We start from the raw sequence: 24,919 nt of genomic DNA, 5'->3' as shown, positions 1-24,919 counted from the left end.
CGCCTGCGTGTTGGAGAGCGGTCCCGTCAGGGGCTCGCCGCGGGGAGGGCGGTGTGGCTGATCCTCGTGCTGCGCTGGGGGCCCCCAGGGCCGCCGGCATGTCGGTGCTTCGGCTGAGGGCTTCGCTGCTGAGCAGGGGGACGGCAGGGCTCGGGAGAGCCCTGCGGCCCGAGGGCAGCTCCTGCCCTGGTCCCGAGAAAGGTAAATGGGAGCCCCCCGAATCCCTGTCAGGACGGTGTGTCCCTTAGGTTGACCCTTAGGAAGAGCCTTTGGGTCCCCACCTCCCAGCACCCGTTTGACCCCATACTTAACCCCGACCTTGCGGGTCAGGTGTCTGTCATCCCGGACCTTTCACCCCCAGAGTTCAAGAACTCCTAAACTTTCACGCCAACCGCGAGTTCGAGGAGGCTTGATCTTAGTCTCAGTGACCTGCCTTGAACCCACACTCACGGACTTTTTAAAGCCTCCGACCTTTAACCCCCCTTTTCTATTATCCGTCCTTATTCCCTCCCCAATCTGTTTCACCTTCAGGGAAGCCTATGACCTTTGACTCCATGACAGCAAGGATAGAGTGGACGGGAAGACCTGGGTTCAAATGTGGTTGTGTGGTTCTGGAGACAAGGCACTTCCTGTCGAACTGCCTCAGTTTCCTCAGCTCTAAAATGGAGATGATGATAATAGCCCCCACCTCCCAGAGTTGATGTGGGGATCCAATGAGATATTTGCAGAGCATCTAGCACAGCGCATGGCACAGAGTAGGTACTCAGTAAGGAAGGAAACAGTTCACAAGCTTCTTATGCGCCAGGCACTGTGTTAAGTGCTTTGCCAATATTATGTCATGGGAGCCCCCCAGCCGCCCTGGGAGGTGGGAGCTGTGATTGTTTCCTTCCATCCATGGCCCCGACGTTGGTTGTCTGAATTGACTGAAGAGCCTCTGGCTCAGTTGTCGCCTAAGCTCGCCGTTTGCACCCACAATAAACCCTTCTAAGATCCGCCACTCAGTCTTGGGGACCGAAGACCAGGCCATAGGACCACAGGTCTAGAGCCTTAGAAGCTTAATGGTTTAGCTCCCAATGTTTGGCAGGTAAGGGAGGGAAGTGACTTCTCCACGATCACACGGGGAGTAAGACTCAGGCCTTATTAAATGCAGGCACTTGGACCAAATCCTGTCTGTTGTACAGCATTGCCCTTGCCTGGTGATGCCAGGGCCCTGGCTGCCCCTTCCTAGATGAGGGGGGAGGGAAAGGAGCAAGCATTTATTAAGGGCCTACTATGTGCTCACTGTGCTAAGCACTTTACAAATATCAGGGGGCCTGGAGGTAGAAGAGGACTCAGTCCTTGGAGCCATTCCTGCTCCTTTCTGGGCTCTGGAGTTAACTGTTTTTTCCTACAGGGGCCTCTTGGACTTGGGGCAGAAGGTACTCAGTCAATGCTCCGGAACAGGATAGGAGGAGGGATGCAGGGCAAGTGGAACTATTGGAAGGTAAGTTTGGATAAGGAGTTTGATAAGTGGTTGGGAAAGGCTCCCAAGGGAAAACAGTTTTCTTGAAAACAGTCACCATTCATTGATTGCTAGTCCAAAGTGTACGTGTGGGGAGCCTTAAAGATTCCCCATTACCTTTAGGATAAGGTTCAGACATCTCTCCCTTTGAAAGCCCTACACAGTCTGGCCTTCTGCCTCTGTTTCCAAGCCAGCTACACATTATTCCCCTCACACATGCTGAGCGTTTACCAGACTGGCCTGCTTGCTGTTTCCCCTAGGCAGCATTCCTTTCCTGTTCGGTGGATTTCCCCCCATGTGTGAAGTACTGTGCCTCCTCACTCCTACCCTGGAGAAGCCCTCTTCATGGCACTGATGGATCTCCCTGTCCTCCAAAAGACCTTTCTTCTATTCCTCTGATTGGGCTGGCCCCACCCAATCACCCTTCCCTGTGTATTTGTTTTGTATGTATCCACGAAATCTGTGAACATAATAACAACAGTAGCTGGTGTTTATATAGTGCTTTAAAGTGTTACAAATTTCTCATTTGATCCTCACAACCCTGAGAGGAAGTGCTGTCATTATCCCTGTTTCTACAGATGGGGAAACTGAAGCAAACAGGTTGACCCAGGCTCACTCAGCTGGTAAGTGTCTGGGGCTGGTTAACTTGCTGCTGCATCCCCCGAAGGGATGGTTCTTGAGAGCAGAGTGTCTCAGTTCTCTATTTGTATCCCCAGTTCCTAACAAATAGTAGGCACTTAATTATTTATTGATTTTATTTTTTCATTCACTTCAGAGATTTGCTTAAGTGCATTCTATGTACCAGGTCCTCAATTAGGTGTTGAAGATAGAATGATGAGACACACAGCTTCCTTTCAAGCAGGTTTCGACTTAATCAAGGGAAAACCCACACAAAATAACTGTAAAGGAAAGTGAGAGAAGCAGGAAGGAGGAGAGGATTCTGGCTAAGAAACTGGAGTAGAAAGGGAGAGGTCATTTTAGAGGTGTCTGGAGAAGGCACCTCCCAATAAAGGTGGAGGTCACAGGATTATAGCCCCAGGCCTGGAGGCCATCTAGTCCATCTCCCTACTTTTACAACTGATGATACTGAGCTGACACTATTTCATGGCTCCAGGCCTCATTGTTCTTGGGCAGTGGCCTTAGATTAAGGCAGCCTATTTGCCTCTAGAGACAAGCTCAAAATAGATTTCTTTCATTTTGATGGTGGGTCTGAGGAGTGCTCACGTCACTTAGGAAGGGTGCTGGTCTGCTTTACTGTGAGTCTTTTGAAGTCATGATTGGACACTGCATTAGTCGAGTTTCAAGTCTTTGAGTGTGGTTTTCTTTTATATTATCATGGTCATTGAGTGAACTTTTCCTGACTTCGTGTGCTTTGCTGTGCATCCATTCGTGCAGGCCTTCCCAAGTTTCTCTGAATTCTTTATGTCATTTCTTACAGTACGATAATATTCATATGCCACAACCTGTCAGCTGTTCCTCAATCTCCGGGCACACACGAAGTTTCCTTCTAGCTCTTTACTTTGACAAAAACTGCTGCTATGAGTATTTTGTACATATGGAACATTTACCTCTCTTTGATCTTCTTAGAGTATATGCCAGTCACTGATATCACTGGTTCAAAGGGTATATATGTTCTAATGACCTTTTTAGTATAATTCCAAAAGTGTTTTCTAAAACAGTCAGATTGATTTAAAACCAATTCATGGTTCCACCAATGGTATATTATTGAGTCTATCTTTCCATAGCCACACCAACATTTACTATTTTTAGTCTTTTGTTAATCAGATGAATATGAAGTGAAACATCCGATGTCCAGTAAAAGTTTCTTTTTCATTTTTTAATGTCCTTTTAAAAATTTTATTTATTTTTAGTTTTCAACATTAACTTTTATAAGAGTTTGAGTTCTAAATTTTCCCCATCCTCTCCCCCCTCCCCAAGATAGCATGCAGTCTGATATGGGCTATATATATATATATATATATATATATATATATATATATATATATGTATATACACAATCATATTAAGCATATTTCCATGTTGGTCATGTTGTGAAAGAAGCATTAGAAGAAAAGGGAAAAACCATGGGGAAGGAAAAAAAAAGAGAAAATAGTATGCTTCTATCTGCATTCAGATCCATAGGTCTTTCTCTGGATGTGGATAGCATTTTCCATCACGAGTCTTTTGGAATTGTCTTAGATCATTGCATTGCTGAGAAGAGCTAAGCCTATCAAAGTTGGTCATCACACAATGTTGCTGTTCCAGTAAACATTTGTTTAGCAACTACTGTGTGCGAGGCACTGTGCTAAGTATTAGATACAATTTATTTTAAAAAATCACAGTTTTATTTTGCATTCTCTTTTTTATTAATGACTTGGAGCATTTTTTCATATTGTTGTTGACAACTTACATTACTCCTTTTGAAAGCTGCGTATCCGTTTTCCTTTGACCACTTAACTGCTGGAAATGGCTCGTGTTCTTATAGATTTGTACCAGTTCCAAGTTCATCTTGGATATCAGATCTTTAATACACAGTCAGTCCTCGACTTTTTCAGAGGCTAAAAGCACGAAAGTAAAAAATGTGAAGGTTGTTGCATCAAACTGTGGGAAATGTGGGTTTGGGTACCTATGACCAACAAAAACGAATCTTCCACTAGAGATTGCTGAAGATACAGTTTTCTGCATACAGTTCTTTGTAACAAAACATTAATTCTGATAACAGGCACTTTTCCTAAGAGCTACCATGAAATAACCCCTAAAATACAGAGGAGAGGAGAGGCAATGCCAGACAAGTTGGGGAGGGGCAGGGACAGCACAATGTTAGAAGAAGGGAAAGGGGCAGCCTGCCATCTCTACGCACCCTTTTGGCTCTGTGGTTGAACTGTGCCAGGCAGACGATGGGGCTTTTGGCTAGAGGATGCGTCGTGCCTCTCGTTTTTTTCTCTACTGTGCCTAGCCACAGATGTGCAGAGTTGCCAACAAAAAAGTGAAAATGAGGTTAATAATAAAATCACATGACTACTTGAAGTCAAGAAAGTTAAATGCTTGAATGCTGAGGGTCAACTGTCTGTGTTTACTGTGAAAGGTTTTTTCCCCATTGAATTACTGTTCTTCTAATTCAGCTGCATTGATTTTGTTTTTATAAAGACTTTTCAATTTTGTTGAAATAAATCAAAACTGTATTGTGTCTTCTAGGAACACCTCTATCCTTTGTTGATTTAAGAATTATTCTTCTAGGTATAGTTGTACAAAGTTACCCTCTTCCATTTTCTATTTGACCTTCTGTATTTTAGAAATATATATTAGGAACTTATTATGGTATGTGGTATAAAATGTTATTCTAAGCTTAATTTTTGTCAAACTGCTTTCCAGTTTTCTAGCACTTTTTGTTGGATGACATATCTTTGCCCTAGTAGTCAAAGTCCTTGGGTTTACCAGATATTAGTTCTTTAATCTTCATGTAAACTCTGTACATGGGATTGTACAGGATTAGAGAATTGTGGGATCATCTCAGCGTGTTTCACTAAAGTGGCCAAAAACAACAACAGCATACAGGCTGTGTATAATTAATGGCAAATGAAGGTGGCTTCTCTGTTCCTGGGCTCTTTCCACTTCAGTGCCTCTTCTATGACTCTGCCAAGTTGCTATTCCCTAATGCATAGGCCTGGACCACATCATTCCAGGAACTCCCAGTTACGCCTCTAGGATAAGCCCTTCACGTCCGGCCCCAGCCAGGCCTTCTTCGTTCACACAGTCTTATGTTATGAACTGGACTCCTGGCTGTTCCCCTCTTGGCATCTACGTGAGCTATCTCCCATGCTCGAAGTGCACTGACTCCTCACTTAGATTTCACAGGTTCCCAGCTCCTTCAAGGCTCAGACTCTTCTTCTTTTTAATGATTAATTCATTTACTTTTAGTTTTCAACGTTCACTGACATAAGATGTTGAGTTTTAAACCTTTTCTTCCTCTGTCTGCTCCCCCTCTGTCAGACTGCGTGCAATCTGATACGTGCTCTACTTATACATTCATATTAGACATATTTTCACCTTAGTCATGATGCAAAGAAGAATTAGAACTAATGGGAGGAACCCCTAGAAAGAAGAAACAAGGCAAAGCAACAAAAGGAAAGAGCGCATAGCCTGCTTCCCTCTGCCTTCAGACTCCGGAGTTCTTTTTCTGGATGTGGATCGCATTTTCCATCATGAGTCTTTTGGAGTTGTCTGAAATCTAGTATCTTTCCTCCCCCTTCCCCACACCCCACAAATTATTTCGAATTTGCTTTATACTGATATCTGTTTCTATTTTTCCCCCACGTTAGAGTGTTAACTCCTGGTGGGCAGGAATGATTTTCTTTTTTCTTTGTATTTTGCATTTCCTTGCGCATAAGCATAAGTTGGAGGTGCCCAGAAGGTCCCCTTCCTCCTTCTCTTTTGCTCAGGGACACCTCCTGTCTTCTTCCCAGAACTTTTTCTGGCTGCTCAGAGCCGTCTTTCCTTTCTCCTGGGCTCTGTAGCCTTTCTCATCCTTACCACACAGTCTCATACTTGATTTTTGCTATCTGCTCAGAGATAGAACTTGGGGCCTCACTCTAGCCCTTACTAACAGGAGAATCACTCAGCTCCTTTGAATCTTTATCTGTAAAGTAGGAATAATTACCTGGACTCTCTCCATCTCAGTGAGATAAGTGCTCCATAAAGTGTGAACTGCTGAGTGGAGATTATAATTGTTTCTTGCCTATTTTAGCTTTTTTTTTTGTGCTAGGCAATGGGGTTAAGTGACTTGCCCAGGGTCACACAGCTAGTGAGTGTCATGTGTCTAAGGCTGGATTTGAACTCAGGTCCTCCTGACTCCAGGGCCGGTGCTATATCCACTGTGCCATGTAGCTTCCCCCCTATTTTAGCTTTAATAAAGGGCTTGACTGAGATGTGAGGACTCTGCTCATTCCCCTAGGTGAGGCCAGCAGAGCCTTCCAAGTTGAAAAGATTTCCCTCATGGGCTTAGCACCCAAAGTGATGGACCTTGTGTCTGTTGTTCAAGGAGCTGCCCAGCTAAACTCAGAGAGGTGTTGCCTCAAGTCGAAAAGGTATTGGAGGGAGGACCTATGCTGAGCAAGTCTTGCCTCCTTGGGACATTGAACTATCTCATGTCCAGCAGGCATGTATGAAATGCCTCAGTGTGCCAGGCCCTGGCCTAAGCCTGTCTTCAGGGAATTCACATTTTCTTGGGGCATGTAACGTGTCCATAGAAGAGGAAATACAAGTTAATTGGAGAGGGAGGGAGGGAGCACCAGTAGGCTCTATGGAGGAGGGAGCTCTGGAGCTGAGCCTTGAAGGAAGCTACGAATTCTAAGAGGCGGGACTGAGGAGATGGAGGGGAAAGATGACATGTTGGATTTAAGGAACAACAGGCAGGCCAGTTTGGCCTCTGCATGGAGTATGTGAAGGGGAAATGGGAAATATCTTTGGAAAGGCAGGATGGCTCCAGATTGTCAAGGGCCTTTGATGCCAAAGCAGGAATTTTTCTCAGTGGTAATAGAAGCTGATGGAGATTTTGAAAGAGGGGAGTGACATGGTCAGTCCTGTGCTTTTAGAGAAAACTGTTGTGGTCTAGGATAGAAGATAGTTTGGAAAGGAGAAAGACTGGGAAGAGGAAACCCAATTAGGAGGCCATTGTACATGTGCAGGGGAGAAGTGAGGAGGGCCTGTCCTAGGGTAGTTATGGTATGAGTGGAAAGAATGGGGCTGACAGGCTAGATAATATGACATAGGCCTAGCAAGACCCCAGGGCTGACTGGAGGTGAATGGGAAGGGCTAGGGTAGCAGAGGATGAAGATGAAGATGACTCCCTTCTAGGCTACGAACCTGAGTCACTGGAAAGATGGCAGTGCTCTCAGCAGAGGATGGGAATGTGTGAGGCAAAGATGATGAGTTCCATTTTGCACACATTGAAAGACGCGGAGGTAAAGGTTCCCAGCTGGCGGTTAGCAATGTAGCACCTTAAGTCAGGAGAGGTGTTTGTTTTGTTGTCTGTCCTTCGTTCTCAAAGAGGATCATGACAGCAGGAAAGTGATGCTATGACTTGCAGTGAAGTGGATTACAGTGAGGCAGGGCTGTGCAGAATCACCAGCCTCACTTTCTCCTCCGGAGCCATCTGGGTCCAGTGGCAAGATACAGATCAGGATGACTGGAGATGGTCCCAGTCAAGAGAGAGACTAGGACAGAGCTTTGGGGGATCCTTGTGGTTAGGGGGCAGGAGATGGGTGATAATTTAGCCAAGCAAATGGAGAAGAAATGGCCAGACAGGAAGGAAGAGAATCAAGAGAGAGCAATGTCATCAGTGTCAGCAGTCAAGGGAGGAGGGGAGAGTGACCAGGAAGGGGGAATATGAGTAGGATCACAAGCTGCAGAGAGGCCATTGAGCTTGACACACTATGCTTAGATTAGATGTCCATCGAGGGCAGGGACTGTGCCTTTTCCTCTTTTTTGTATTCTCGCTGAAGTGCCTGGGACGATGCTAGGCATGGAGGTAGTCACTAGCTGGTTCTTGAAATCGGATCAGATCAGAATGCCAGGAGGTGAATGATTGCACCCATTTCATATTGCCTCCAGGACCTAATGGGTTTGGCTTCAGTTTGGGGTAAGAGTAGAGGGCTGGGCCTGAGCCCCGGGAGATTCAGTCCATCTCAGGTGCCTCCTAAGTCACTAGGCTGTTGGGGCCATCTAGAGTAGAATTGACTCTGGGGAAACATCTCAGCCCTAGGTATGGGGAGCAACTTAAAAAAGTCCTGTCCTGTGGATGAAGGATTAGGTGCTATGGGCAAAGCCCCCAGCTTCAGGTGCACAGTTGTGATTGTGCCTTCTCTTCTCTCCTGCACTAGTGCTAGAGGCCCGAGTAAGACAGCTCCAGAATGAGTATGTATCTGAAGTGACCATAAATCGAGTGGAAGTGGCCCCACTGAGGACAGGCAATCAGAAGGACTTACAGGCCCTCGGACTGGTGGAGGACAGAGCCAGGGGAGATGCCAGCAGTGTGTTCCCTGTGGTGGGTAAGACCCAAAGCCGGTGGGTGGAGAAGCTCACTCAGGAAAAGAGTGATTTGCTCAAGAGACAGCAGCACCTGGAAGTCAAGCTCAAGGAAAGGACCTTTTTTGAATCCCAGATAAAGAAGGGAGAGAGAGCATTTCTTAGCAGAAAATTGAAATCTACCAAACAGATGCCTGATACTGGGAAAGAGAAAGCCGATACTGGGGAAGAGACGGCCGGAGCTGGGCAGGAGACTCCACATGGCATTATGAGACAGGAGCCTTTTCAAAAGGCTCTGAAAGTTCTGGAGAGAAACAGAACTTACGTTGTTGACTCGGACCCCTCTGGGCGACGCCTGAAGTGCTTAGACATTCTGGAAAGCAGCTTTTTCTTCTGTCCTGTCTGGAGTGCTTGCTCTCCCAGAACCGTGTGGCACAAGCCAGCAATCTGCTTCTCTCATACTTTCGTCACTCCGGTAGCCGGAGGGTGCTGACCCTGCCCATGTACAACTGCCTCTTGAAAGCCTGGGCCAAGCAGGTGAGAGCATCTCTGCCAAGGCTGCTTCCCGCAAGGGGAAGTCTCTCCCTTTCCCTTTGACTCGGTTGCCACTGGTGCCTGTTAAGTCCTGCCCTGGGATCTGAGCTGTGTGTTTGGGTAGCTTGGACATCGCTCCTGGGGTCAGTGGATAGTGTATGCCCTGAGGACAGGGCAGCCCTCTGGCATCACCTCATACTCAAAGCTACCCTGAAGTCTTCCCTCAATGCTCCTCCCCTCTGTGTTACCAGATGTCCTAAGTACACTGTTCCTGGGTACATTGTTAGAATGCTCCCATGTCATCCCCAAAAAGTAACCCTAGGTTTTTTTGTCTTTTTTTTTTTTTTGGCTAGGCAATGAGGTTAAGTGACTTGTCCAGGGTCACACAGCTAGTGAGTGTTATGTGTCTGAGGCCAGATTTGAACTCAGGTCCTCCTGACTCCAGGTGCTCTATCCAGCCTCACCTGGCTGCCCCCAAGAGTAGTTTCTTAATGTGTATCTAACAGTCTTTGCTTTCCAAAGCCCTTCTTTTTTCTTTCTCATGTAAGATTCACAATAACCCTATGAGGTAGATATCCCCATTTCACAGATGAGGAAACTAAAGCTCAGAAAAATTAATCAGCCCTTGCCTGTGACCACACTAGAAGGCCTCCTCAGCCCTGGCCCAGTGCAGGCAGAGGATGTTCCTGCCTAGGTAGCCCACTCCCCTCCATCCTGCCCATTTTCCCCACAGTGACACCTTTTTGCTCCTGCCTCCATTGTACCCATGTCTGCATCCTTTATGGAAGCTAATAAAGTTGGGGACCAGAGGCAGCTCTGTCATCAGCGTGGATTGGGCTCTCTAACTCTGACTAGCATGTCGCTTTCTTCTCTCTTTTTGGCAGGAGAGTGGGGCAGGTAATGTTTTGGGGGAGGGGAATCATTAAGACAAGTGTGAACCCAGGTAACTTTACAAATTTGGTTAAGGAGGGAGGGGGGAGGCAGAGTACAGAGGTCACTTGACTGAGGGGCGGTGGACAATGTTGGTGGGATTGTTGGAAAGGGGTGGTTCCACCAAAGGCCTGGGTAAGGCTTCTGGGATCAACAGCTCAGGCCTTTTGTCTATTTCTGCTTCTCTCAGGGCTCCTTGCATCAAGTAAGCACCTTGTTTTCCATGATGGATGAGTCAGGGCTGACTCCTGACCTGGTTTCCTATGCTTCGGTTCTGGAGTGCATGGGTCGAGTAAATGCAGACTTCAAAATCATCGAGAGGTAAAGCTGCCCCTGGGCCTGCTGAGGGTTCCCTTTCTACTTTTATCTCCCTGGGAATCAGTGCAGTGTGTGCTTGGCACCCCTGTGCCATGCTGGTCTGCATTCCCTTTGCTCAGAGATCTGGAGGTGGTCACCCAGGCCAGTCCCTTCACTTTAGAAATGAGGAAAAAGAATCTGCAAAATGAGGTGACTTAGCCCAGGTCACACAAATCGAAAAGCCAGGATCTGAGCCCAGGTCATCTGATTCCAAAGCCAGTGGTTCTGTACAGAAGGACCTTGGAATCAGACTGAAGCCCTGCTTCCCCAGTCCTCCAGGGGTCCCAGGCTTCGGTGGCTCTCTCCAGTCTCGGTCTTAGTTCTGATCTGAACTTACCAGCAGCTTACTCCCTGAGCACACATATTGGGCTGGCGATGGCTTGATTGGCCCCCTTTCCCTCTCTGAGCGTTTCTGAGCCCAGGCAGGTCTGCAGTCCGCGAATCCTGCAGGGAATCCAGTCTCTATTCCCAGATCATTTACTATCTGGCGCCCTGTCCCTCCTTGAAAGGCCCTTTTAATGTTGTCTCCAAAGGTGATGTCAGGAACTAGCCTTGCCGAATAGGGCCTCTTTCCAGCTTCAGTGTCCTATGGTCCTGTTCCTTTTCACCTTCTTGGGGGGCCTGGGACCCCAGGGTACAGAGAATTTGGAGAGAGGAGGGAAAGGAAAGGGCTTTGTTGAGAACTATTTGGGTTGCCCTAATTGTGGAGGTAGTAAAGAGCCGACAGGGGGGACAGTAGTTCCCAGAAGCCTCAAGTGGAGGGAGAGGGGGGCGCGCGCTTGTCCTCTGGTGGTCACTTTGGTCAGTACAAAACACTAAGGTCAAAAGTTCTTGCTGTTCAGGAGCACATCCAAGGTAGAGCAGGTGGTAGGAAGTCTTCTGGGTGACTTGACTTGGGTCTTCTCTCACCTGCTTGCCCTCATTCTTTCTGCCGGTGGAGGCCTTTGCCAGATTCCTTTCCTACCCTGTCCTGACCCTGCCCTCTTTGGGAATCCATAGTTCTTCCCCCCTCCCCTATCCCAGCATTTGACATTTTTGCAAAGTGCTGTTGAAACCTTATAATATTCTTGTGAGGTAGGTGCGGCATTTTACAGGGGAGGGCACTGAAAGGTAGAAAAGTTGTTGATGATCGTTTAGCTAATTGTCATTGGAGGGAGTTGAGCCTAAGTGTTCCTAATTTATAGTCTAGTGCTCTGTCCACCAGGTCACATTGGGAAGTGTCTTTTTTTCTTTTCCTTTAAAAAAAAAGAAATTTTTGGTTTGAAATTCTTCCCCTCCCCCATCTATTGAGGAAATAAAACCCATTACAAATATGTATAGTCATGCAAAACATGTTTCCACATTAGCCATGTTCTACCCATCCACAACCCCCCCCAAAAAAAAAATAAAAGCAAGAAAAAGAAAGAAGAAAATATGCTTCAGTCTGCTCTCTGAATCCATCAGCTCTCTTTCTGGAGGCGTGTAGCAGGTTTCAGCATGAGTTCTTTGGGATTGTGGTGGGTCTTTGTGTTGATCAATTACTGAGTCTTCCAAAGTTGATTTTTATTTTACTGTTTGCAGTAGTAGCAGTTGACAGTATTACTGTTATGGTAAAATAGTTCTTCTGGTTCTGTACACTTCATTTGCATCAGTTCATACTAGTCTGCCCAAGTTTTTCTAGAAAAAAAAAGAGGTAGGAAGAGGTGGTCTTACCAAATTATTTTTGTGATGCAGTGTAGTCTTTATCCCTAAGCCAGGGAGAATCAAAAGAGAGAAAGAAAATTGTAAACCAATATCTCTAGTGAAATTGATGCAAACATACTAAATACAATATTACAAGAAGACTACAACAACATATCTTTTTTTTTTTTGGTGAGACATTTGGGGTTAAGTGACATTCCCAGAGTCACTCAGCTAGTAAGTTCAAGTGTCTGAGGCTGGATTTGAACTCGGGTCTTCCTGACTTCAGGGCTGGTGCTCTATCCACTGCGCCACCTCGCTGCCCCAACTACAGCAACCTATCACAAAGGTCATACACTATGACCAAGTTGGATCTATATCAGGAATGCAGGACTGGCTCACATATTGGGAAAACTATAAACAAAATTGACTGTGTTAATAACAAGGTAAGAAGAACCATAACATTCATGATTAAATCAATAAAAGCAGGAAAAAGCAATAAAAGCACAGGAATACGTGGACCTTTCCTTAACATGATAAATAGTATCTACCTAAAACCAAGAGGCAGTGTTCTCTGTAAAGGGAAGAAGTAGCAAGAGGCCTTTCCAGTGAGAGCTAGGGTAGAGCAAAGATGTCTGCTACTGCCATTGCTGTTCAGGAGAGCTTTAAGAGCGCTAACTTGTAGCAGTAAAACAGGGACGAGACGTGGAAGAAGTAAGCACGAGCAAAAAGGAAAGAAAGTGTTGTCTTTTGGCAGATAATATGATGGTTTACTTAGAAAGCCCTAGAGAGATTACTAAGAAACTAATCAAGATGACCTTTTCAGCAAAGTTTCAGGATATAAAAGGAACACAGAAGTGAGCAGCTGTTCTGGGTATTACCAATAAAATCCAGCAGGGGAAAGAAAGTCCATTTAAAATAACATATAAAAAAAGTTTAAAATACTTGAGAGTCTACCTGTCAAGACACACATAGGAACCATATGAACACAAATATGAAACACTTTACACAAAGATATATTTAAATAATTGGAAAAATATTCATTGCTTATGTATAAGCCAGTGAGTCAAGGTAATAAAAATGTTACTGTCACTTTAATTAATTTACTTACTTAAGACCAGGTTACTAGTGCCATGTTAATCAACCCACTAACAAAGTACCAAGCACCAATATTTTAAAGAGCTAGGAAAAAAAAATACGATTCATTTGGATGAATATAAAGTCAAGAAATTCACAGGAAGTGATGAAAACAAGTGGGAAAAAAGGCCTAGCAGTACCAGATCTCAAACTGTACCGCAAAACAGTAATTAAAAACGGTCTGGTACTAGTTTAGAGATAGGTTGATCTGGGGAATAGATTAACAAGCATAGTAGTTTGATAGTTTGATAAACCCAGGGATCGTAGCTGTTGGTACAAGAGCTCATTATTTGACAAAAACTGTTGGGAAACAGTCTTACATAAAGTAGGTGTGGACCAGCGTCTCACACTGAATACCAAGATAATCTCCAAATAGGTCCATGACTTTGGCATTAAAAGTGACATTATAAACAGCTTAGGAGGAATAAGAATGAAATGACCTGTCAGACCTATGTAGAGAAGAGTTCATTGTGCAACAAGGGGTAGATAGACTCAAATGAGGTAAAATTTTGATTACATAAAATTAAACATCTTTGCATCAGGTTCGCCTTCATTCTCACCTTTCATCAATCTGGTGTTCTTCAGGGTTTAGCTCAGGTGCCACCACCATCATGAAGCCTTCCCTCATTTACCTAGCAAATAGCGCTCTTCTTCCTCATATTCTGAAAGGCCTTGGATGTCTTGGCTTCACTCCCTATCCTATACTTCTCTGTCTAGGAGTCTTTATGTTGCGAGTTCCATATGGAGCAGGCAAGGGCTATTCTCTTTTTGGCTTTTTCTTTGCAGTGTAAACGTAGTGCCTCTGGCAGATAGTAAGGAGTTTCATTACTATTTGCTGAGTTAAATTATCCTAAGAAGACATTAAATTTATAAAGGAGGGAACCACTGGCCCAAGCTTCTTATTTGTCCGCCTTTCCACACAGCTGTCTGAAGCAGATGGTGACAGACGGCCTGCACCTGGAGAACCTTTTCCACAAGGGGGCACTCCACAAGCAGGAGAGGATGATGGTGCTGAAAGCCATCCAGAAGGTGGAGCCCGGATTCTCACCGCCCCCAGCATCCTCCCGCAAGATCGCCATGTCTCCTTTGCTGAGAGACTTCTATTGCAAGGTGACCTTGGGCGTCCTTTTGATTCACTTCACTCAGGACTGTGAGGGTACTTAGCTCATTCTGCTGCAAGGCCACGTTTTGAATAGGGCTTGTCTTGAGGCTGTTCCTCTGGAGAAGCTGAAGGTCTCCAGTCCCTGGGCTTGAGTCCTGCTTCTTTCAGTTACTAGCACCATCATTGTGAACAAGTTCATTCCTCTTCCTGAGCCTGTTTCCTCCCCTTTAAAACCAAGGGGTTGGACCAAAATACCTCTATGGTCCTTTCATACTGTCAGATCTTGTGAATAAAGAGCAGAACCTCTTTGGTGGTCATTGCGGGATTATGCTGATAACCCTAGAGACTCAGAAAGGGTTAGGATAAAGGGTACGGATGACAGAGCTGTAAAAGGTCGTCATAAGAGAAATCAGGACTGCGTTGTTAGGAAAGACAGCTATACTTCTTGGTGTTCAGTGTCATAGGAGGGAGAGACTCTTGGGCTGCTGCAGTGACCCTTTGTTTCTGTGCCATGTCAAGCCGCGTCTGCCTTTGATTGGCTGCCTTCTCATCTCATCTGTGTCTCTCCCCCCATTGGTGGGATAGTCGAGGATTAACTTCTGTGATGTGTGATTGGTGTTACTGTTTTGGGTTTGTAGGAAAAGCCTATGTCTTACCCGAAGCTGCCACTGCCTCTGCTCGAGCTGCAGAAACGCTTCCAGCAGCAGCTAGCATTGGAGTCAGCCATGACAATCACTATTGACTCAGTGGAGAAGACACCAGTAACGGAAAATAATTATCGTGCAGTGAGTCCTCTGTTCTCCTCCCGCCCGTCTCTGATTTCAGATCCATCTGTCCCGTCACCCAACCTCTCACCCTGTGGCCTGAGTTCGATCTAGGGGTTGTAGTTGCTGTTGAGCTCTAGGGAAGCTGCCTGCTCTTCTGGGAGCCTCATACACACTTGTCAGTTGGCTGCTCTTGTCTTCTCCCCCCAAGGGTTGGTCTAGTTTCTCGAGCTCTCCCCAGGTTGGCTAAGGGGAATGGCCTGGGTATATTGCAGCCACATGCTTGGCTAATCATATGGAGACGAAAGGGTTGGTGGCCCAGAGGCAAGAGCGGAAAGTGCAGGTATCACTGACTCCCGAGAAAAGAGAAAGAAGGACCTAGAAGATTTCAGGAAACCCTTTCAAGATATCTTCCCATTCATAGGATGCACATCACAGTGGAGCTGCCATTCGTAGCTTGAGGCCTGGTTGTAGCAAAGGAGAAAGAGAAGAGAAGGCAGGGGCAGTGTGAACTAGATGGAAACCCTTCTCGTCAGGGCTCCTCGAAAGCACACCTCAGCGCTGGCATTGCTGCCCTCTTACCCTCTCAGTTCCAACCGGACATCTGCCATTTCAAATCCAGTGTGCTTTACACTGGACAACTCTGCCCCTCTCTTATACAGTTTTTCCTGGTTCACTTCATACACTTCCACTTAGAACACAGTCATGCTCTTTATCTCTTTGCTGTTGGCCTAGTGTTTGTTGATTCGGTGGCGTTGCCCTGGAGGTGTTTGTACTTTACTCGGGCCACACCTGTGCCCCTGGAGGTCAAGCCTTTCCTGAGGTCCTCCCAGGTTGTCTTAGGAGGACGACTACTTTACCCTGACTGTTTATTTCTGCTATTCTACATTCACTTTGAGGTGATGTTCTTGAAATTGAGAGAGCCTAGAATTCTCTGACCTACTTCATTATCTTCTCAGAATCCTCCCCCTCCAGCTCATTTTACAGATGAGGAACTGAGGCAAACAGAGTTAAGTGACTTGACCAGGGTCACACAGTTAGTAAATGTCTAAAGCTAGATGTAAACTCAGAAGATAAGTCTTCCTGATCCAGGCCCAGTGTTCTATCCATTGTGCTATCTAAGAGCTGCCCACTAAAAGTCCCAGATCTTTTTCATGTGAACTCTTTGTCTAATCATACCTTCGCAGTCATATTTTTCTTAGAGTTGATATTTTTAAACTTCACAACTTTAAATTTCTTTTTATGCAGTTCTGTGGTATTAGATTGATCCCATTGTTCTAGCCTTTTGAGGGCTTTTTACATCCTGACCCTGTTGCCCAGCATATTAACTGTCCCTCCTTTTGTATTGTCTTCAAATTTGGGAAGTTAACCATCTGAGATTTCATCCAAAGCTTTGATAAAAGTCCTTTACAACGTAGAGCCAAGGACAGATCCCTAGGGCACTGCAGTAGAGACTCCTTCCAGGTTAACTCAATCAGTTAATGATTACTCTTTGACTCTGGTCATTAAGCCAGCTACAGAATCCTAACTCTAGTCCTCTCTTCATCTGGTCCACGTGGGTAGCATAAAAGATTGTTGCCAGTTGCTTTGCTGAAATAGAGGTGATCTAGATCTGACCAAGGGTCTAAAAACCTTTCTTGAAAAAAATCTTAGGTCACTTAACCCCATTGCCTAACCAAAAAAAAGAGAAACTTAGTTTAGTCTGTCATGACCTCTTCTTGAACGAGCCGTGTTGATTTTTAGTGATTCCCCACTCCTAAGCCATCCCTTTCACAATAACATTCACAAGCTTTGCTAAGAAGTTAGGCTTACAAAGTCTCCAAGCAGAATGATACCTTCTTCCTTGCCCCCAGGGAGAGGAAAGGGCCATCCCAGGCCTCTTCTTTTAGGGTAGGCTGCCCCTCTCCCAATTCAAGTGAGCCAACCCCTCTGGTGCCTCCATGTGCCCTGGGTACAACACCTCATATGCCTAACCCTTCTTTTCCCCCATTCCCCTGAGACCTCCTGCCATGCTTTTCCTCATTGCACTCCCGTCTTCCCAATATTCCCTTTCAATCTGTACTTTTGTCTTTGTCATTTGAGCTAGACCTGGCTGGACTACCTGTTCCAGGGCTCTGGGCTCTGGGCTCAGGCCTGCTGTCATTGGACCAGCCCTAGCTTCTAGGGGCAAGGTTTTCAGTGCCTCCACTGTCTGTCCTACAGGAACCCTGGGGGGGGGAGTAGTAGCTCTGTCCTCGTAAATATGACTGTCCCTTGAAATCTACATTTGCTAAATTAAAGTTTTTAAGTAAAATGATTTTAATGAAAAAAACAAAAACAAACAAAAAAAAAGAAGTTAGGCTTATACAACACACACACACACACACACACACACACACACACACACACACACACACACAGAGATATGTAGCTTTGCTAAGAATTGAAGTTAGGCTTATAGACCTAGAGTTTTGAGGCTCTACCTTCTTTCAAGCATTGGGTTAACATTTATTTCCCTGTCACCAGCCCTACCCTCTCTTATTTAGGACTTTTTAAAGATCATTGAGGGCCTCTCAGTAGCCATACAGGAGCATAGATATGTAGCTGAAGGGAACTTAAAGGTTTTTTAGTGTAATTTCCTCTTGAGGTAAGTGAGGCTCAGAGAAGTAAAATTATTTGCCCAGGGTCACACCCAGGCAGTTGGGAAAAGCTGGCCTTCAAAGCCCAGACCTTTGATTTCAAATCCAGTGGGCTTTCCCTTGGACAACTCTGCCCCTCTCTTATATGATTTCCACAGTCCACTTGCCTCCCATCATGTACTTCCACTTAGAACGCAGTCGCTCTCTTTATCTCATTGTTGTTGGCCTAGCTCAAGGATGGGGAACCTGTGTCCTCGAGGCCACATGTGGCCTTCTACGTCCTCAACAAAAGGATTTGTTCTGTAAAACTTGGACTCAGTCAAAAGGCTGTACAGAATTTGTTTTGTGAAGTCTGGATTCAGTCAAAGGGCTGCACTTGAGGACCTAGAGGGCACATGTTGCCTCAAGGCCACAGGTTCCCCACTCCTGGCCTAGCTCCTTGGGTGCCCTGCAGGATTCAAGCACTTCATGCCCATCCTTCATATCCTCCTGCCCCCCACCCCGGGCTGATTTTTCTCCATGATTGTACAGTGCGGTCTTATACTCCCTAGCTTTTTTCTGTCTTATTTCCTCAAGGAGTTGGACAGCTGTTTCTTACAATTGTGTAAGAATCCTTAGATGTAAATATTGAATGACTCTTAGTGATCAGTTACAGGTGAAAAAACTGAAACCAAGTTCTTTTACTCTAGGAATTGGTGGTGTGATTTTGGTCAAGGTCCAGTGTATGTTCTCTTACCATCTCTTTGCCTGGATTTCAACTCCATGTTAACCCTTTTTGTTTTATCCTTCACAATTTAAATATGGTTCTTTTTGATAGAGGAAAAGAAGTAAATTGAATAGTAAAGAAGTATTGAGTAGATCTGCTGTCTTTGTTATCATCATCCATCTTCTCCAAGCAACTACCCCTTAATTGAACTTCCTTTTGGCACCTGTTGGCAGTCTTCTTTCTTGCCCTTGACCTGCCCTTCACCCACTGATAAGGCCCATCATTCGGCAGCACTACTTTGCCATCAGGTCATCCCCTCTCAGTCATCCCTGCCAAGAACCTTCCTTCTCTTGTAGCTCCCTGTAGGAGAAAGTCCAAATTCCTCAACCTGGCATTCCAGGCCCTTAGTAGTCCAGGGCTGGTGCTCTATCCATTGTGCCACCTAGCTGCCTTGCTGGATGAATTCTTGCCTTTCTTCCTCCTGTTCCTGCTGATTGGAACACCAGCCCCTTGGAGTAGCCCTCTGCCCTTCCACAAACTAAGTATGACTTCTTCAAGGCCCTGCTTGAGTCCCATTTCTTTGGTGAAACCTTCTTTGACTGTTCTGGTCTTCCTGGATCACCCCCTCCTTTGGTCTGACTGGGTCACTCACCTGGATGGACTAGCTTCAGGAAGCTGAGTCAGAGAATGTCAGAGCAGAGGATGTGGAATTCCTCTAATCAGATGTTGAGGAAGAGACTGCAGCTCAGAGAAGTGTTATCACCATTCTAAACTAGTCTATATTTTTTCTCCTCAGTTTAGTAAAAGCAGAAACTTCTCAAGGACAGGACTTGTGTTCCCAGCTAGCATAGCAGCCTGCTTAGCAGACCCTCAGGCAGTATGAAATCATAATGACAGGCCAGTTTCTCTCTTTGCAGAGGAACCTTCTCAAGGACCTCAAATCCCAGTGGCGGAAGGCCTTGTTGAAGACATTCAGTGAGATGAAAGCCCACATGAGTGTGCAGCACAAGGCCAACATTTACCCCTACCTGTGCCTACTGAAGAGCAAGGATTATGTGGACCTCATGATGCAGGTAAGCAAGCCAAGAGGAACAGGGTGTGTGTCAACAGAAGCTACCCACCTTCCTAAATCTGTTTGTGGTGGGGGCAGGGGAAAGGGATGAGGAGCATTTGGACTGATCATCGTGCCTGGGCTAGAAGGATTTTCCTTACCACATTGTGCTACTAAACACCACAGACATGTATCTGAAATAGCCAGCCGTAGGCTGAAGAGGGTGGTGCTCAGAGTCCCCAGTCACTCCCCACAGTTTCTTGGGAGTCCTGTAGTCCCCACACTCTGTTGTCTTCAGTAACCCCAGCCGCTCTGGGAACCTGGCACTCTTGGTCTAGAAGAGGAAGGAAAACCCTTCTTTCCTTTATCACAGAGAGGAAGAGGAGTGACAAAGAGAGCAGAAAGGATTTAAGAGCAAAACTTTCTTTTTCCCCCCACTTAATAGGATTTTATTTTTTCCAATTACATGTACAGATAGTTTTCAACATTCCCTTTTATTAGATTTTGAATTCTAAATTTTTCTCCCTCCCTTATCCCTCCTCAAGACAGCGAGCAGTCTGACATAGGTTATACATGTGCAATCATATTAAATATATTTCTACATTAGTCATGTTGGGAAAAAAGAATCAGAACAAAAAGGGAAACCATGAGAAAGAAAAAAAAAGTGAGAATAGAATAGTATGCCTTGGTCTGTATTTAGACTGTGTAGTTCTTTTTTTTTTTCCCTTTTATTTGGTTAGGCAATTGGGATTAAGTGACTTGCCCAGGGTCACTAGCTAGTAAGTGTTATGTGTCTGAGACCATATTTGAACTCAAGGCTGGAGCTCTATCCACTGCACCACCTAGCTGCCCCTCTATAGTTCTTAAAGAGCAGAGTTTCTTAAAGAAATTAAAGAGGAAAGGTCATTCAATTCAGCCAGCATTTGTTCAGTGCCTGCCATACATCAGGCTGCGGGCTGTGTGCTGGGGACACAGAAACAGAAATGAAACAGTACCTGCCCTCCAGGAGCTTACCTTCTTAGAAAGGGGAAGGGGGCGATGACCACATTTACACAGATAAGTAAACATGTGCTACAAAAGAAAGCTTTGCTCATATTTGCAAAGGCCCAAAGTTGGTCTTGTGCTGAACTAGCCAGGGCCCTACCCCACATTCTTTCAACCCCCTAACCCCCAGAGCAGTGGGGAGAGAGCACCTTGGAGCAGCACTGTGTGTATTCCCCTATCAGACCCTGGGAGCTGAAAATCATTAAGGTGCTGATGGGCTAAGAAAGGCCTCTTAAGCCTTCCCATGGACATATAGCACATCAGATAATTCAGCAGGGAGTGATGGGGAAAGACAGCAGGAAGGAGAAAAACACCCTGAGAGGAAAATCTGGTCTCTAGAGATTGCAAGCCAGGGAGAACAGAAGGCTCTACACCCTGAGGGACTGATGACCCTTTAGCAATTGCTTTGTTGGGTTGGATTACAATACATTCCCTACGACAAAGTCATGTATACAAATACCTTATTTGGTCCTACCTGTGAACAGTCACTTTTTTGTAGAATTTGTGTTTGGTTTTTTGTTAGATTTTAAATGGAAGAGCAGTTATAATTGAAGTCTTGCACTGGAGTTTAAAGGCATTTTTAATTACCCAAATCTTAAATTCCCATCTCTCTTTTTAAAATTAATTTATTTATTTTTAGTTTTCAACATTCACTTCCATAAGCTTTTGAGTTTTAAATTTTGTCCCCCTCCCTCCTTACCTCCCTCACCAAGATGGTGCACAATCTGATACAGGCTGTACATATACATTCCTATTAAATATATTTTCACATTAGTCATATTGTAAAGAAGAATTGGAACCAATAGGAGGAACCACAAGAAAGAGGAAACAAAACAAAACAGAAGAAAAAGAAGAGCAAATAGTCTGCTTCGATCTGTATTCAGACTCCATAGTTCTTTCTCTGGATGTGGATAGCATTTTCCACCATGAGACTTTTGGAGATGTCTTAGATCCTTGCATTGCTGAGAAGAGCTAAGTCTAGCAAAGTTAGTTATTGCACAATGTGGCTGTTACTATGTACAGTGTTCTACTTGTTCTACTCACTTTACTCAGCATCAATTCATATAAGTCTTTCTAGGTTTTTCTGAAGTCTGCTTGCTCATTATTTCTTATAGCACAGTACTGTTCCATTACATTCATGTACCACAACTTGTTCAGTCATTTCCCAATTGATGGGCATCCCCTCCGTTTCTAATTCTTAGCCACCACAGAAAGAGCTGCTATAAATACTTTTGTACTTGTGGGTCCTTTTCCCATTTGTATGATCTCTTTGGGATACAGCCCTAGAAGTGCTATTGCCGTGTCAAAGGGTATGCATATTTTTGTAGCCCTTTGGGCATAGTTCCAAATTGCTCTCCAAAATGGTTGGATCAGTTCACAACTCTGCCAACAATGCAGTAGTGTTCCAGTTTTCCCCACATCTTCTCCAACATTTATCATTTTCCTGTTTTGTCATGTTAGCCAAGCTGATATGTGTGATGGGATACCTCAGGCATTTTGATTTGCATTTCTCTAATCAATAATGTTTTAGAGCATTTTTTCATATGACTGTAGGTAGCTTTAATTTCTTCATCTGAAAACTGCCTGTTCATATCCTTTGACCATTTATCAGTTGGGGAATGACTTCTGTTCTTATAAATTTGACCTAGTTCTCTGTATATTTTGGAAATGAGGCCCTTATCAGAGACACTGGTTGTAAAAATTCTTTCCCAGTTTTCTGCTTCCCTCCTAATCTTGATTGCATTGGCTTTGTCCCATCTCTTTTTTTCCAACTAAAAATGCCAACTATTCCAGTATATTGGAGGAGAAAAGAGGGTAATGGGTGGTCGTGTATGATGATAGCAGGGTACTTGACCTTCTCGGTGCCAGGTTTCCTCATCTGTAACACTTTCAAATGGGAATCAAATAAGGAGACTGAGCTAGCCCGTCTCTGAAATCCTTGACTAGAACACTACAGGCATCACTTGGCACCCAAAGCTGAAGTCAGAATATGATTGGGTACAGCCGGAAAGCCAAGAGATGGAGAGGGTTTCAGAAAAACCTGCAAAGACTTTTGAACTGATGCCGAGTGAAATGCGCAGAACCTGGAGAAATATCTATACAGCAAGAGCAATATTATAAAGGTAATCAACTTGGAGAAACTTAGGAACTGTGATCAACACAGTGACCTAGCACAATTCCAAAGGGTTCATGCCGCAACATGTTGGAGAGATGATGGACACAGAGAGCACATTGATGCATGTTTTCTTCTCTTTCTTTTTTTGGACATGGCTAATGCTGGAATTTATTTTGCAAGACTGCACACATTTGTGATGGGTTTTGTTTTTCTTGTCTTCTCAATGATTATAGAAGGGGGAGAATTTGGAACTGAAAATAAAATTGAATTTTTTTTATTTATTAATTTTTAGTTTTTTAACATTCACTTCGATAAGATTTTGAGTTCCAGATTTTCTCCCCATCTCGTCCCTCCCCCTACCCCAAGATGGTGTGCATTCTGAATACCCCTTCCCCTAATCTGCCTCCATTCTGTCTCCCCCTCCCCCCTTCTCTTATCCTCTTCCCCTTCTATTTTTCTTTAGGGCAGGATAGATTTCTATACCCCATTGCCTGTTTATCTTATTTCCCAGTTGCATGTGAAAACAGTTTTTAACATTTGTTTTTTAAACTTTGGGTTCCAAATTTTCTCCCTTCCTTCCTCCCCACCACCCTTATTGAGAAGGCAAACAACGCGATAACGGGTTATACACGTGTAGTCGTGCAAAACATTTCCATAGTAGTCATGTTGTGGAAAACTAACTGTATTTTCCTTCATCCGATCCTGTCCCCCATTTATTCTGTTCTCCCTTTTGACCCTGTCCTTCCTCAGAAGTGTTTGCTTCTGATTACCCTTTCCCCCAATCTTCCCTCCTCTCTATCATCCATCTGCTCTCTTATACCCTTCTCCTCTATTTTCTTGTAGGGTAAGACAGGTTTCCATACCCAATTGAGTATGTATGGCATTCCCTCCTTAAGCCATATGCAGTGAGAATAAGATTCACTCATTCCCTCTTACCTTCCCCCACTTCTCCTCCACTGTAAAAGCCTTTTCTTTTCCATTTTCTGTGAATTAATTTACCCCATTCTACCTCTTCCTTTCTTCTCCCACTATAATCCTCTCTCACCCCTTAATTTTATTCTCCAGATATCACCCCTTCATCTTCAACTGACCCTGTGCCCTATCTATCTATCTATCTATCTATCTATCTATCTATCTATCTATCTATCTGTCTACATACATGTAGTTTTCCCCTCCAGCTACCCTAATACTGACAAAGGTCTCCTGAGTTATAAGTATCATCTTTCCATGTAGGAATTTAAACAGTTCAACCTTAATAAGTCCCTTATGATTTCTCTTTCCTGTTTACCTCTTCATGTGTCTCTTGAGTCTTGTATTTGAAAGTCAGATTTTCTGTTCAGCTCTGGTCTTTTCATCAAGAATGCTTGAAAGTCCTCTATTTCACTGAATGACCATTTTTTCCCCTGAAGGATTATACTCAGTTTTGCTGGGTAGGTGATTCTTGGTTGTAATCCTATCTCCTTTGCCCTCTGGAATATTATATTCCATGCCTCTGTGGTCCTTAATGTAGAAGCTGCTAAATCTTGTGTTATCCTGATTGTGTTTCCACATACTTGAATTGTTTCTTTCTGGCTGCTTGCAATATTTTCTCCTTGACCTGGGAACTCTGGAATTTGGCTACAATATTCCTAGGAGTTTTCCTTTGGGGATCTCTTTCAGGAGGAGATCGGTGGATTCTTTCAATCTATTTTGCCTCTGGTTCTAAAATATCAGGGCAGTTTTCCTTGATAATTTCTTGAAAGATGATGTCTAGGCTCTTTTTTTGATCATGGCTTTCAGATAGTCCAATAATTTTTAAATTCTCTCTCCTGGATCTATTTTCCAGGTCAGTTGTTTTTCCAATGAGATATTTCACATTGTCTTCTATTTTTTCATTCTTTTGGTTTGTTTTACACTGTCTTGATTTCTCATAAAGTCACTAGCTTCCAATTGCTCATTCTAATTTTTAAGGAAGTATTTTCTTCAGTAGCTTTTGGACTTCCTTTTCCATTTGGCCAATTTTCTTTTTAGGCATTCTTTCCTCATTGGCTTTTTGGACCTCTTTTGCCATTTGGGTTAGGCTATTTTTTAAGGTGTTATTTTCTTCATTATTTTTTGGGCGTCTCCTTTAGCAAGCTGTTGACTTGTTTTTCATGATTTTCTTGCACCACTCTCATTTCTCTTCCCAGTTTTTCTTCTACTTCTCTTATTTGCTTCTCAAAATCCTTTTTGAGCTCTTCCGTGGCCTGGGACTGATTCATATTTTTCTTGGAGGCTTTGGAAGTAGGAGCTTTGACTTTGTTGTCTTCTTTTCGTTGTATATTTTGATCTTTGTCACCAAAGAAATATTTAATGGTCTGACCTTTTTTTGCGATGTTTGCTCGTGATCCCAGCCAAT

At 44.4% G+C, this 24,919-nt stretch overlaps 1 protein-coding gene across 1 annotated transcript in view; it reads left to right on the top strand.

The window, feature by feature from the left end:
* POLRMT (RNA polymerase mitochondrial) overlaps positions 1–24,919 on the top strand; it is a 46,287-nt gene continuing 21,368 nt past the window's right edge. The window contains 8 exon segments of the mRNA XM_078154179.1: positions 1–201; positions 1,394–1,483; positions 8,380–8,874; positions 8,877–9,061; positions 10,179–10,309; positions 14,065–14,251; positions 14,882–15,028; positions 19,249–19,404. Of these exon segments, the coding sequence (XP_078010305.1) occupies positions 99–201; positions 1,394–1,483; positions 8,380–8,874; positions 8,877–9,061; positions 10,179–10,309; positions 14,065–14,251; positions 14,882–15,028; positions 19,249–19,404 (1,494 nt within the window). The 5' untranslated portion in view covers positions 1–98.

This window comes from Phascolarctos cinereus, unplaced genomic scaffold (assembly GCF_003287225.1).
Source record: "Phascolarctos cinereus isolate Bilbo 61053 unplaced genomic scaffold, phaCin_HiC Scaffold_4;HRSCAF=312, whole genome shotgun sequence".
Taxonomy (NCBI): Eukaryota; Metazoa; Chordata; class Mammalia; order Diprotodontia; family Phascolarctidae; genus Phascolarctos; species Phascolarctos cinereus.
Note: the sequence above shows the minus strand (reverse complement) of the source record. Positions and strands in the feature narration are given on the sequence as shown.